General features: G+C 40.0%; 2 protein-coding genes across 2 annotated transcripts; both read left to right on the top strand.

Moving 5' to 3' along the window:
- The first annotated feature begins 3,470 nt into the window (after nt 1-3,470).
- On the top strand, nt 3,471-6,395 carry LOC132959781 (C-X-C chemokine receptor type 1-like). Its single transcript, XM_061032970.1, has 2 exons — nt 3,471-3,503; nt 4,103-6,395. Exon 2 carries the CDS (start codon nt 4,105-4,107, stop codon nt 5,179-5,181), a length of 1,077 nt encoding a protein of 358 aa, XP_060888953.1. The 5' UTR covers nt 3,471-3,503; nt 4,103-4,104; the 3' UTR covers nt 5,182-6,395.
- A 2,324-nt stretch (nt 6,396-8,719) lies between these two features.
- slc19a1 (solute carrier family 19 member 1) lies at nt 8,720-14,513 on the top strand. Its single transcript, XM_061032969.1, has 5 exons — nt 8,720-9,046; nt 9,992-10,769; nt 11,598-11,790; nt 12,505-12,646; nt 13,028-14,513. Exons 1-5 carry the CDS (start codon nt 8,786-8,788, stop codon nt 13,235-13,237), a joined length of 1,584 nt encoding a protein of 527 aa, XP_060888952.1. The 5' UTR covers nt 8,720-8,785; the 3' UTR covers nt 13,238-14,513.
- The last annotated feature ends 770 nt before the right edge of the window (nt 14,514-15,283 follow it).

Below are 15,283 nucleotides of genomic sequence, written 5' to 3'. Positions count from 1 at the left end.
TTCAAAACACACCTCAAACAAGTCTGTGACCACCTTTAACCTTTAACCTCTATTATTGTCTTGTGTCACTTGTCACTTGTGCCTTTGTATTTGTAATTTATCTGTTACCTGCCTAGGGACAACAGATGGAAACTAGCACTTCTGCTACAATCTGGCACACAGCTGTAATTGTTACTTTACTGTAAGCTGTTCATTAATATGCACTGTCCCTAACAAATAAATAAATAAATAAAATAAAAAATCCAAAGCGACGTACATCAGAGAGTAAGTACAACACAAGCAAGGATCTAGAAAAAAGGGAACAATGTCAGTAAGAGCAAACGATCAGCTTTGAGTCTGATTGGACACACAGGTGCTGACTTATGGGCCGCCGATTGTAAAGTTGCGCACACTACAAATAACAACAACATTTCTCCACATTGAGCCCTGAAAAAATCACTTTTTATTCACATTTAGAGAAATATTTGTGAACTTTGTCATATTTACTTTTGTGAATAAAAATGTAAGATAATTTCATTGGCAAATATAAATGTTAAATATTATATATAAATGTTAAATGTTTTATATAAATGTTAAATGTTATATCTCAATGTTGAATGTTTTATCTAAATGTTAAATATTATATCTAAATGTTAAATGTTATATCTAAATGTTGAATGTTTTATATAAATGTTGAATGTTTTATATAAATGTTAAAAATACATGTCCTGATTCTAAATATTTAGTTTATATTCTATATATTTAGCTTTGATTATAAATATTTACAATCTTAGCTAAATATATAGGATCAAAGCTAAATATTTAGAATGTAAACTAAATGTTTAGAAACGTAGCTAAATATTTAGAATGTAAACTAAATGTTTAGAAACGTAGCTAAATATTTAGAATAACAACACAGGTGTCAGTCTAATTACAAGCCATGTTTGTGGCTTGTAATTAGACTATTTAGACAATAGTCAGTAAATGCTGCACATGCTGGACTGACTGATTTATGACTGTGACAGATCAGCAGTCTGTCATTTCACAGCTTTCTGGTCGACTTATTAAGCTAAAGAGGTCGTTCAAGAATGTGAGGGAAACTGCTTTCATGTAAACATAAATCTAAAAGACATTTACAGGAACACAAATCACATTATCAGCACTGCAGACAACAAGGCTGTTCCAAACACACGTCTGCATTATTTAGATGATCAATCAAATTGATTTGTTAGATAATGAATCAGCAACTCTTCAGATAATGGACATTTGTTACTGAGAGACAAAACAAAGACATTTTCAGTGATCAACTATTTTATAATTATAACTCAAAGAAGTCAGTTTTCTCAGTTTTAGGTGATTGAGTTTGTTACTGGTGTATCTCTAGTTTTGTCTTCAACTGAAAAAAGAAAACAACTACACCGGTGACGGCTTTACTCAACTCATGGCGCCCTCGTGAATTTAACATACAGGTCATAGACGGGAGTTTAATATCTCCTTTGTGGCGTGTGTCATTCCCTCTCCTCTTGAACCACACTGTGTGAGATGAAGACTATATATCCATCAACACGTGTGGACTCAGAGGAAACTAAGTGCAGAAGAACAATCGAGGCTTTGAGGGAAAACCTGATGTGTTGCATTCAAAGCGTCAGACATCAGAGCACTTTAGATAATCACCCTCTTCCTCTCTCCTCTTCGTTGTTGTTCCCTGGTTCCTTTTATGGATGCAACATTAGCAGAGCAGTAACACCCCCAGTGAAAACAATCGCCCCTGTGTGTCTGGTTTGAGGAGAATGAAACACTTAAACGTTTGTTAAGTCTCTAACTAAAACTCAGAACTATGTACTTTCTGCATGCATGATCTAGAAGTTAAAAAGATTCTCCTTTATAAGATAAGATTCATACATTTAGCCCAAAAAACACATCTGTGATAACTTAAAAAAAACAAAACAATGGTAAATAAATGCTTGTTGCAGATGAAAATTGGTACCTCAGTTGGACCCCCCCCCCCCCCCCCCCCCCCCCTGTTAAAAAAGTCTGGACACGCCCCTGACTGTGAGGACATCAGGCTTATGACTGGACAATATGTCACAAAGGTAGCAACCTCCCATCATGAAGTCAATTCTGAGTATATTAGAAGGTTGGTCACTTTGAAGGGTTATAGCTCGCAGGGATCACCTTCAAATTCCCATCATAACTTCAGAAACACACACACACACACACACACACACGTGCACACACACATACTGCTTATATATGAAAGATAATCCTGATGTCACTCAGGTGTTTTCACAGACAGTCCTGCTTTGTTGAAAGAAATGCAAGACGAGGAGTCCGGCATGCTCCTGAGGCTTTCTGAAGAACTGTACGCTTCGGCTGAGTGAGCAAAAGACAACGATATAAGAGTGCAAAGTGTTTACCATCAATTTGAGTTTGTTATGCAATCTTCCAGAGATGCATTGTATTTATGATTTTACTGAAAAGAGAACATATTGATACACACACTGACATTCAGAACGTACATGCATCTCAATTGCAATTGGTGAAGTGTTGGAAGTTTTAAGACAGTGCAGGCCTCTTCCTCCGGCGTCTCTGACTTTGGCTTTGTCAGGTTTTCTCTGCAGGCTCACTGACATGTGTGTAATGCACATAAATTGTGAGCTCAGCTGCAAAGAACCACAACAATAATCTTTCGCAATTTCACAAAAAGTGTTGTAACAAATCAAGGGAGTAATACTGGACTTAGCGCACTGCTTATATATAAAAGATAACCCTGATGTCTCTCAGGTGTTTTCACAGAACTGGGCTGTGTCTCGTGCCAAGTTTCACATTATCCTTCTCGACAGTCCTGCTTTGTTGAAAGAAATGCGAGACGAGCAATACTGGACTTTTGCAAAAGTGAGAACCAATTGTTCCATTTCCAGAAAGTGTCCCACCTTACCACACTGCACCTGATTACAAAACCACTTGCAACAGGTTGACCTCAAGTGGTCAGATGTTATCTGTAAAAAAAAAAAAAAAATGCATTTAACATGAAGACAAAAACTTCTTGAGTCCATCAATCAATTTAAATCATCGTAAATATTGAGTCTAAAGGCGTGTTGTCAACCGAGGCGCTGAGAGACACTAAGGTGTTTGGAAAAGTTCTGCAGAATGAAAAGGTCTATAGGTCTAAAAAGAGTAGATGATACGACTGCAATGAACCTTTAAATATAATGATACATGAAACGAATACAAATCTCCCACTTAGCTGTGTGCGAGTGCGTTCTAGGCTATAACTAATTTGTATTGTTTACTGGCACCTGTGTTGTTGCTGATGCTGCTACATGTTGAAACGTGTGCCGCTAAAGCCCCATTGCAACAAGAACATTGTGTGACACAGGCCTGTAACATATTAGGGAAGGAAACAGGACATTGGGTCAACTCTCAATGACATCAGAAAAAATCAGACTTAAAGAGGATGAGTTTTTAAACACAGGCTCATTTGGGTGTGATTTTTTTTTTTTAACGCTTAAGCCGGGCAGTAGGTGAGTACCTGAATTAGTTTATTCTCATTGGAGAAATAGGAGAGATGGTACATTTATTAGAACAATTGTTTTGTGTGTGACACTTTGTATTTTTAGAATACAAAATAACCTTATTATGAAAAATAATTACCTTGAAAACTTGCAACTTTAACCTACAGTAGCCAAGCTTGCTGATCTGGTGTGACAACTAGCTTGTGGTAGGATACAAATATTAACTTCAGGTGGAAATGAAACGACATCAAACTGATGTTAGTTCACTGCCTGTGTAACTCTTTTCTACTTGTACTCCTTCTCTACGTTTCATTTTTTACTCTGTCTCTCTGGGTCATGCTGAAGCCGCACATCAGTTTGTGAGGCTCAAGTTGGGGGATCTACCTGCTAGTCATTTCTAAAGCTTTAAAAAGGTTCATGATGTTTCTGTTGTTTTACCATTTGACTTATGTTTAACTTTAATTTAGTTTAATCACACGTGGGCGTTGCCACTTACTTTTTGCAGCATGGCGCCATAAGTTCAGCTGCGTGTTGAACTTCTGGTGCCATGCCTGTGTTTGTGCTGCTATAATTGTGCACTGGTGTTAATCTCTCTTTCTCCCCCACAGTGATGTCGTTCACTGTGGACATGGAAGATTTGTGGGACATCCTGGATGAAAACGTCCACAACAATCAGACGCACTACGTTGCGGATCCAAAGACGTTAACGTGCACGATAACGCTTCTTGCTCCAGCAGCGGCCGTGGCCATGTGTGTCATTCTCATCGTCATCTTTTTACTCGCCATACCAGGCAACCTTCTGGTCGGGTGGGTGATTGGCACCAGCAGGCAGTCGCTTACGCCGTCAGATGTGTACTTGATTCACCTGACGGTCGCAGACGGTTTGATGGCGCTCACGCTTCCATTCTGGGCTGTGGCGATCGTCCAAGGGTGGCTCTTTGGAGACTTCCTGTGCAAGTTCTTGAATCTTGTCATTGAAGCGAACTTCTACACCAGCATCCTCTTCTTGGCGTGTATCAGCATTGACCGCTATCTCGTGATTGTGCGCGCAAGCGAGAGTTTGCATAGTCGTCAGAGGATGTGCAGCTGGATCATGTGTGCGGCGGTTTGGGCCCTCGGTTGGGCCCTCGCTCTACCTGCGCTCTTCAACGACGCCTCCAAGCTACCCTCCGACCCACCGAGGATGATTTGCGCTGAAAACTTTGACATAGGCAGCGCCTCATCCTGGCGGCTAGCTACGCGTGGCTTCCGTCACATTTTTGGCTTCTTCCTCCCGTTTGGCATCATGGTCATCTGCTACAGCGTCACAGTCACCAGGCTGTTGCGCACACGAGGTTTCCAGAAGCACCGCGCCATGAAAGTGATCATCGCCGTGGTGATTGCATTCCTGCTGTGCTGGACGCCGTACCACATCACCATGATGGTGGACACGCTCATGAGGGCCGAGGTGATATCCTACAACTGTGCCCTGAGGAGGTCAGTGAACTTAGCTCTGGTTATAACCAACAGTTTGGCTCTGCTGCACAGCTGCATCAACCCGGTGCTCTACGCCTTCGTGGGGGAGAAGTTCAGGAAGAGGATGGCGAACCTTCTTCAGAGGAAAGTCAGACAGGAGAGGACGTTCCTGTCAAAATTCAGCAGGTCGACTTCTCAGACGTCTTCAGAAGGCACAGGAGCCGTCTTCTAAACCTCACAACCGTTGTTTCATCCACATCAGGGAGGGGCCACTTTGGTCATTTAATTCTCACCGCCAGAGGGGCCAAATTGTAGGATACAAAAACAATCGGTCAATTATGTCTCAAATTAATTTTAACATATACCAGTTGTCAAATATTATTATGGACATATTTCTGATTTTCATGATTTCATGGCAGATTTTGTCATGTTTTTCTTCATGTTTCCAATTAATTGATGTGTAAAAATTGACCTGAGGGCCACGTTTGGGGTTGATCGGGCCGCCAGTTGCCCACCCCTGATCTACATTGTCTATACCAGCGACCAATCCGATTTATTTCAGTGAAAGATTGTGGAGTTTGGACCTCAGTCAGTACAAAACATGAGACAGAAGCAAGAAACTGAACAAAACAATCACAGACTTTTTTACACAAGCTTTTTTCCAGGCATACATTCTCGACCCACTGATAACGGCTCCGCGACCCACCTCTGGGTCCCGACCCACCAGTTGAGAACCACTGGTCTATACCATATTTTACCCCCATGAAATGGAACTACAAGAGAATCTAACTGCACTGGAACAGGAAATAACCAATTAGAAGATAGAAGGGCGGGGCATAGCGTTGGGAAGAATTTGATTGGACTTTAATTGGTCGAATAATAATAATTATTATTATATTGTTATTTGAGTTATAAATACTCAGATGATGCTTTTTTGAAATCTATTTGGCAGATAAGTGAACATTCAACTCAGGAACGCCACATTGAAACCAGGGACATTTATTTTTCATTTCATGGGGACTTTCATGGATGCACTTCCCAATCACAACAATTTTATATTCTTAATCCAAACAAAGGTTAATAATGCATTTTCCTTCTTTTCTTTCTGACTAAAACTTTTAAAGCATCATACAATTGAATGTAACTTAAATGACTGATCACAGTGCAAGTCCTTTTTGTGTCTACTTACTGTCTGTCGTTCTGGTTTATGTGGCACACTGCTGCCATCTGCTGAATGTTTCTTAGTCAGTATCTACTCTTTACTCTACCTTTGTTTATTTAACCTGTGTTTCCTTTTTGTTATCATATCTGTTTATTTATATATGCTGTGTTTCTTTGCAAAAAAATATATGAACTCGAATCATGTTTTTTTTCTGTAATAGTCCAGAAGATGATGTAAATACTTTTCACATGTGCAGTACATAAACATTAAATATTATTACTAAATATTTTGTAGATGTGTAGTTGATTGAACATTTCCTTCTAAGCAAAATATCCTCTTTCCTTAAGAGTTATAATCATTTATTTACAATACAATATGCATTATTTCTGTTCCCAATTTGACTATCATCAGTAGTGAAAGTTGTAGTAGTAACATAACTTGTCCAGCAGATGGCGGGCTCGCACAAAGCACAGTCTATGAACTTTCTAAAGATGTCAAATCAAATATGAACGACTCAATATTTATTATTTTTTACAAAGATGTCAAATCAAATATGAACGACTCAATATACATATATATATTTTTTTTACAAAGATATCAAATCAAATATCAACGACTCAATATTTATTATTTTTTTTACAAAGATATCAAATCAAATATCAACGACTCAGTATTTATTATTTTTTACAAAGATATCAAATCAAATATGAACGACTCAATATTTATTATTTTTTACAAAGATGTCAAATCAAATATGAACGACTCAATATATATATATATTTTTTTACAAAGATATCAAATCAAATATCAACGACTCAATATTTATTATTTTTTTTACAAAGATATCAAATCAAATATGAACGACTCAATATTTATTATTTTTTACAAAGATATCAAATCAAATATGAACGACTCAATATTTATTATTTTCTACAAAGATATCAAATCAAATATCAACGACTCAATATTTATTATTTTTTTACAAAGATATCAAATCAAATATCAACGACTCAGTATTTATTATTTTTTTACAAAGATGTCAAATCAAATATGAACGACTCAATATGTATATATATATATTTTTTTACAAAGATATCAAATCAAATATGAACGACTCAATATTTATTATTTTTTTTACAAAGATATCAAATCAAATATCAACGACTCAATATTTATTATTTTTTACAAAGATATCAAATCAAATATGAACGACTCAATATTTATTATTTTTTACAAAGATATCAAATCAAATATGAACGACTCAATATTTATTATTTTTTACAAAGATATCAAATCAAATATGAACGACTCAATATTTTTTTTTTTTTACAAAGATATCAAATCAAATATGAACGACTCAATATTTATTATTTTTTACAAAGATATCAAATCAAATATCAACGACTCAATATTTATTATTTTTTATCCTAAAAAATCCCGATGTCTTATTGTCTTATAATGTCTTATTTTTTATCCTAAAAAATAAGAAAGATACAATTTTAATTTGACTTTGACTAATGCCAAACAAAATAAATAGTTTTATGAGCTTCGGCGCGGAAGTATCCATCAGGACTACATTTCCCAGGAGCCACTGCGCTGAGAGAACAGACGAATGACGAAATTAGGCGCTGCAGCTTCAGATGGAGCTCACGAGGTATGTGACAAACAATCGTTTTTGTTTACTCTAAATCCTTCTTAAAGTAATATTATGCCTTCCGAATGAAAAACCAGCTCTCTGTTATTTAAATGTGCTCCCTTTTCGGATGTGTTTCCTTAAAATGCTAACAAAACCTGCTGGAGTGCATTGTTTTTCCAGACATAAAAACTAGCTTTCGTGCTTGCTACCTGTATTGTTAACTATGAGTCTATGTCGCACTCACAAACACACACAAAAACAAACAAACAAACAGTCAGTGGAGCTTTTACTTGGTTGCATGTGCGGCTCTGGCATGCTAACACACTGTTACCCAATGAGCAGGTTTTGTAACTTGTTTGCTTTCCTCTAAAAGTCTTGGCACGTAGCTCATTCCTAGTGAGAAAACTGAGTCTGTTAGCAAGTAAACCTTTTATCAGAAAGTACTCAGGTAGTAATTTGACCTTTTGTATTGTAATAAAAATAGAAAACCCAATACAATTTAGTGCTAAAATAAACCACATGGCATTAACTGCAGTCTAATAATTGTAGGGTTTTGGACTGCCTGTCAGTAAATTATATGTTTTAATCCTTTTTACAGCAAAAATATGTTTTGGTTAGGTGTACAAATGTATTCACAGTTGTTGTTATTTTATCCCTACTTGCTGTCACAATATTGCTTCCAAAGTAAATGACACATCCATGTTCTGATGTCCACAGCTGCAGTGTCAAAACAGTCTGACAACATTGTTATCTTTTCAGGTTAACAATGACACCAGACTCAGCCGCTGTCAGAAAATGAATGGAGCGAAGGTCAACATTTTCTCTTGCATGCAAATGGAAGCATGTAGCGATTTAACCACCCTGCCGTCACCGCTTCAGTGTTCGTCTGGCATGCGGAGGCAGGAAAGTTGAGTGAAGGGCCATTTCAATTAAGAAACTCCGCAGCTCTTCAAGGCGACAGCAAATCCCTGAACCCGGCAAAAGAAAAAAAAAGTTACACGCCGCGTCACAGAGGGGTCCGAAAAGCAAGCCGACACGATGGTAGAAGATGATACAGCAGGCAGCGGGGACAAATCGCAGGAGGAGATGGACTTGAAGGTACCCGCATGTGAAGACAGCGTACGACTGGAAGACGGAGACGCGGTTATGGACCCCTCGAAGGGAACTGCGGAGCCCAGGAAGTGGAAGTGGGCTGTGATATTTTTGTGTTTTTATGGGTTCATGGGGTCGGTGAGACCGGGAGAGCCCTTCATTACGCCGTATCTGCTCAGCCCTGAGAAGAACTTCACCAGGGAACAGGTTAGTCACACTGCTTTTAATGTGGAATACGGTGGTGTTTATTTTATACAGTGAACAATCCAGACAGCTCACAGTGAAAGTTAAGCTCTTAGACTCTTGCATAAGTTTCCCTCCGTGCAGTCAGACACTCATTACACAGCTGAAGTTAAGGGTGCCCTGTTGGGACTTTGCTGTATCCACCTTACTAGGACCAAAGTTCACATTCCTCCAAAGTGGGTCAGTGTGAAAGGCTTGCCGAGGTGTTTTTTTTAATCGAGGAGTAGCTGCTCTGATTCATAGAATAATACACAACCACTTTTCTTCTGGTTTCATGTCGAAGAGTCTTTTAAATTAAACATCAGAAAAACAAGTTTCAGCATCTCGCTTCATCCCCCCTTCTTTCCCGGACCATAACTCGACTAAAAACACAATTTACGCCGTGCGGTTTCTTGATCTTAATTATGCGTCAGGTTAGGTGTCGGGCGATTATTGCTCGGCCCGTCCAGTTGTTACATTCAGAGTTCTAGCTGAGGCAATATGTGTGAGGAACCATAACATTGGCTGATTATCTAGTCAGTGATGGAGATAATCGTTACCTCCCCTCACGATCCCGCTAGCTGTAAACTAAAGGACAAACATGATGCATGACGTAATGGGATCCTTAAGCTACTTGTGTCATGGTACCCAGTCTTACACTGTGATATCATATTCATATATAAAGTCCAGAGTTTATTGATTTGTATTTGCTGTTTTTATCAATTTGGAGAGATAAGACTTTATATTTCCAGCTGACGCCGTCATGTTCATGGTCAAGGTCACTTTAAGAAAACATGCTGCCTGTGCAAGACTGAGACTATAAACGAGCGACAATTACAACCTGGACTTGTTGGCACCGCCTTGCTGTGCAGTGAAAAAGCACAACACATGTTGGTGTTAAACCGTCAACGTGTTTCTTCTGTTTCCCAGGTGACCAATGAGATCACTCCTGTGCTGACGTACTCCTACATGGTGGTGCTGGTGCCGGCCTTCCTGCTGACCGACCTCCTGCGCTACAAGCCGGTCCTGGTCATCCAGGGCGTCAGCCAGGTGGTCATCTGGATCATCCTGCTCCTGGGCAGTAGCCTCATCCAGATGCAGTTCATGGAGTTCTTCTACGGCATCACCATGGCGTGCCGCGTGGCCTACTCCTCCTACATCTTCTCCCTGGTCAGCCCTTCCCTCTATCAGCGTGTGGCCGGGTACTCGCGCTCCTCTGTGCTCCTCGGGGTGTTCACCAGCTCAGTCCTGGGACAGGTCTGCCTCTCTTTCGGCAACATCAGCTTCTACACCCTCAACGCCATATCTTTGGGCTTCGTCAGCTTCGGCCTGCTGCTCTCGCTGTGTCTCCCGTGGCCTAAACGCTCCCTGTTTTTCAACCGGAATCAGGAGCAAAAGAAGCTGGCGGCGGCCAACAAATCTGAACTGGACAAAATGAACGCCAAAGAGAGCGGCGCGTCTTCCCCGGCTGCTCGCCCGTGCTCGTCGTCACGTTGGCGGGACTCCGTGTTGGTGCAGATGCTGGCGGAGCTGAGGAATGTGGTGAAGATGCCCAACCTGAGGCTGTGGTCTCTGTGGTGGATATTCAACTCCACAGGCTACTACCTGGTGCTGTTCTACGTTCACATCCTGTGGAACAAGGTCTACTCGACAAACGAGACCAAGCACATTTACAACGGGGCCGTGGAGGCAGCGTCTACCCTGCTGAGTGAGACTTTTCTGGAGTTACGATACTTTTAAAAAACAGTGGTGGATGTTTGAAATGGTGTCTGTGTTTTATGCTCTTACGGCGGTTTGGTTTCAGTTTCGCAGTCCACCAATTTTGTATACGTAATGTCGAGTGACTCCGTCTTGAAGGTGAATTTAGATGGTAGTAATCAAGACTCTGGTTGGGACTGTATCAGATTTTCTAAACTTTGTTTGATTCTAGTAAAACTGAAACAACATCCATACATGTTTTGTTACCACGGCAACAGAAATATAAGTTTTAGGCACCCAAACTCCTGCACACTGTCTCCCTAACCAGGGCGATTTTATTGATGGTGTCTTACTTGCACAAAGTTGCTGTGTGGATGACACATAGAGGGGCGGGCGGGAGATAAAGCCCTGTGTTAGATAATTGGTGAGACAGTTTACCTACTCAGACAAAAAGTCACTTAAATGGCAAAGCATCATTTCATTTTGAAGTCAGAAATACAGATTACTGGATGATCATGTGTCTTTAAACCGCTTAAAGATGACGTCCATTTTTAACCAACAAACCAACAGACTGTTCCTTTACTGGACTTCTGATGCTTTAAGTGCCTTACTGAGATTGAGAATAACATTTTGGAGTTGGATTTTTTGTAGATGCTTGAAGGCCAAAACATCAAAAGATGATGCAATTCAAAAAGTCCAAATGTCAAACAATTTAGAACACAAAATATTCTATGACTGACTAATCGTCAAGGGAACCATCTGTGTGTGTGTGTGTGTGCAGACGTCGTGTTTGAATCCTCCCAGTTTTTAGTCTTTAAGCATGTTTGTCTTTGTGCAGGTGCCATAACTTCCTTCGCCGCGGGCTACGTGAAGATTCGCTGGAACATCTGGTCTGAGCTCGCCATCGGCACCATCACGGCGGTGCAGGCCGCCCTGCTGCTCCTCATGGGCACCACGGACAATATCTGGGTCTGCTACATGGCCTACGTCCTCTTCAGAGGCTTCTACCAGTTCCTGGTGCCCATCGCCACGTGAGTTGCACATTAGACATTTAAATGAAAGACTTATCAGCAAAGTGATAAATCATCCACTTTTTCATTCCTCGTAGGACATATAAGACTGCACTTTGATTTTATACCCGGTGTGTCCTTTCAAAAAAAAAAAAAAAAAATGATGGTTGACTATATCAGAATTTTTTAAAGATCCGTTTCTGCTTCTGAGATGAGACTGCTTCTTTCTCCTGACGTTAGAGTAAATCCTATAATACCGGGGTTTCAAGTGTGGCTCAGACAAAATCAGGCATTTGTTGGTGTCCCCTTTTGGATCACATGGGCTCTTTCCAGTGGTTGCTATGGTTACGTAGCTGAATCACTATTCCCATTAGCCGAGCGGAGCCCCAAACAAAACTCTTAATCAAGGTTTTGAAACTTCCTTCCTGGTCACTGAACCCATTTCCTTTGCCAAAACAAAATCAGTCATGGTTCACGTAAAAAAAAAAAAAAAAAAAGGCGTAAAACATGGAATAAATGAGACGCTGCCATGTTCAAATCCTGCTAAACGTGCTGTTAAGCCACAGCTAATGTTGTCAATGTGACAGTGTGGGAAGCCGGTTGTTATTGTAACTAAACAGCACATGTTTCAAACTGGTTCCCTCTCCGGACGTTTAAGTGTTTCAGCTGGTTGAAATGTTGCTCGAACTGCATCTGGTCTGTGCTGCTGACCGTCAAATTCTCACCGCTCCACAGTTTCCAGATTGCCTCGTCTCTCACAAAGGAGCTCTGCGCCCTCGTGTTTGGCATCAACACTTTCCTGGGAACCATCCTGAAGAGCGTCATCAACCTGATATTTTCTGACAAGAGAGGCCTCGGGCTGGACGTGCAAGCTCAGGTACAAACAGGACAGTATCCACTGATGTTCTGTTATTCATGCCGGTACACATAGTGGAATTAATATCCACTATTAATAATATATATATTATTATGATAGTGACTTTGACTTATTTTATTGTTTTAACAACAACACACACACAAAGATACAATAATACCGCACACCGCGCTGTACTGATCCTAACCACGCCGCCTGGGGGAAACAGGGCTTAGTTGAAGTTGAAGTCAGCATGCTAGACCTCAAATCTTGCAGAGGTCTGCCTAAATCCACCGGGCTGAAGATCTTTGTGTCTTTTAATTTTCCAAACCTTTGTTTATATTTAACAGTGATGCTCATTTGTTGGCCTTTAAAGCACAAGAGTCTCATTTTTCTCTCTTCCAGTTCATGGTGTACTTTGTCTACTTCACCATCCTCACCACCGTCTACTTCGTCTGCGCCGCTGTGGTCATCGTCCGTCACTTCAGGAACCAGCCTAGAGAAGGGGGCGGGGCCAACGGACAGGTCCCAACCGACACGCCCACCGAGCTGCGTCCTGTGGCTACAAATTCAGAGGCGGAGTGTCTGTCCAACGGCTCAAGTGCCAAAGTGTAACAACAACAACAAGATGGGAGTTTTCTCATCGTCACTCCCAGAGATCTTCAGACTGAATTATTTGAACTGTGTGATGAGAAAGACGGAGAGAGTTGTCCTCGATCTTTCAAGTGCCTCTTCTGCTACCTAAAGCTGCTGCACTACAGTCAGACAAGCTGCAGGCGTCTTGTGTCTGACATTCTGGGAGAGTTTGTCTATCAGAATTGATTTGCTGCAAAAATTCTCCTTTTATACTTAATATAAAAACAAGAAAACTGCTTTTATATCACCTTAAACAAGTGAGGGAGGGAGGGAGAGAGAGAGAGAGAGCGCTTCTGTAAGGTCAGAACTGAGTTCTTCTTTTTTACAAACACGGGGAGTTTGCAGCTGTATGTACTGAGCTGTTTCATGGCTACTCTTAAGGTTTATGCGTACCTCATGATCACTCATTATTATTATTATTACCAGTCTGCATATTCAGCCTGACACTCCTGTTGTACCTGATGTTACAGCTCCATGATTCTATATTAAGTGCCATTTAAAGGGAGAGGTGGACCACGTCTTGTTTAATTGTGTCTTTAGGTTTAGTTTTCCCAGCACTGATAATCAGACATGACAGGTACTTTTTGTGTTGGGATTATTTAAAACCTGTTAACTGCAGATTGAATGCAGTGTGATTTCATTTTGTCAGTGATTATACGTCGCTGTAACGCTGCTCTTTGTAATTTAAAAGCAGCAGCTTCAATATGTTTGATATTCTTATTTGATGCTGAATGTGTAGAGATGTATGTTTGTAACAAATATACACTTAAATTGAGCATTCTTTTAAATCCACATCACTTATTTAAGTAGTTACAAGTGTGTGAAGTTTCTTTCCAGTGTTAGATTTTTACAGCCTAGGAGCAAAAACAGACGAGCCTAGCTGCTAATCAATCTGATGTCCCTGACTTTGAAGAAAAGTCGTCAATCCAGCACATAGAAGGGCTCGGACTCAAAGAGTGGAAGTACTTGCTTCATTTCAAAACTGCAGGAAACATTTTGTCTTGGTGAAAATAGGAACACAGTGTTACTCGATGCAACAACAGTGCACACGGAGGATCTTTCTTACAGTAGAGTCTTGACTTGGATTGTTCTTACATCGAGAATGTAAACATTTTTTTTTTTTTTTTAAACTTTGATTGAAATATTTACTGACAAATGAAAAATGTGAACCTGTCTGTATGCTGTACAAAGACAACACACTGACTTTAATCAGATGTTTATTTTTTATTCCAAAATAAATTACATTTGATGACTTCATCTCTTTGATCGTTTGTTGTAGTCTATATTTCATATATATATATATGTATATATATTTGTAAGTCTTGTTTCATTGCTCACATCTAGCTGCAGGATTTCTAACTTTTTTGAGCCCTGGGTTGAAAAAAAGAAATCAAATATGATGTGTTTCAGACGAGAGCATCACATCATCAGCATATAAAGACAACTGCTTGTTAAGCTCGCGTATCATGAATGGACCGCTGCTTATTTAAATATTATCACCTAAAATCTAAATATTTCTTTGGCAAGTTAAAAGACACACGTGGTATCCAGTTTCAGAGTTCTCTCCAGTACTTCACAGAGGAACAGAGTATTTCACACATGAAAAATGACTGTTTGAGACTCTACATTTACACACATGGGTTTGTTAATGCGAGTTGTTTGGTCAGCTGCTAACAGCTCGAAGACGGAGAGCCCTTTGTTTGTTTTTCTGCATTTTCATTTGTAGGAGGAGGTCGCTTTTTTTTTTTACCTCGACTGTTTCTACAGCTGATGACCCCCGACTGAGAGAAATCTAGCACCTCTCGACTTCACAAAAACTAGTTTCCTCACTGCACTGACGTCTGTAGATGAATGAAACTGGAGAATCGGTGACTTGTTAGTGGTCTTGCTCTTCAGCCTTGATTTCCTTTGTGTCAGCAATGACTCAGCAATTCAACCAGATGCTCAGTGTTGCACTTATTTACATTGGACTGAATACATTTCAAGTTAAATATGCCTTATTATAATTGTGCGTTGGTAAACTGT

This window comes from Labrus mixtus, chromosome 24 (genome assembly GCF_963584025.1).
Source record: "Labrus mixtus chromosome 24, fLabMix1.1, whole genome shotgun sequence".
In the NCBI taxonomy this organism is placed as follows: domain Eukaryota; kingdom Metazoa; phylum Chordata; class Actinopteri; order Labriformes; family Labridae; genus Labrus; species Labrus mixtus.
This window is presented reverse-complemented; position numbering and strand designations above follow the sequence as displayed.

Excerpts from the sequence above, each read along its gene's own strand:
- LOC132959781 (XM_061032970.1), top strand. The coding sequence starts at position 4,105 with ATGTCGTTCACTGTGGACATGGAAGATTTGTGGGACATCCTGGATGAA.
- slc19a1 (XM_061032969.1), top strand. The coding sequence starts at position 8,786 with ATGGTAGAAGATGATACAGCAGGCAGCGGGGACAAATCGCAGGAGGAG. Across the intron at positions 10,770-11,597 it reads GGCAGCGTCTACCCTGCTGA|GTGCCATAACTTCCTTCGCC; the intron begins GTGAGACTTTTC and ends GTCTTTGTGCAG. Across the intron at positions 11,791-12,504 it reads TTCCTGGTGCCCATCGCCAC|TTTCCAGATTGCCTCGTCTC; the intron begins GTGAGTTGCACA and ends ACCGCTCCACAG.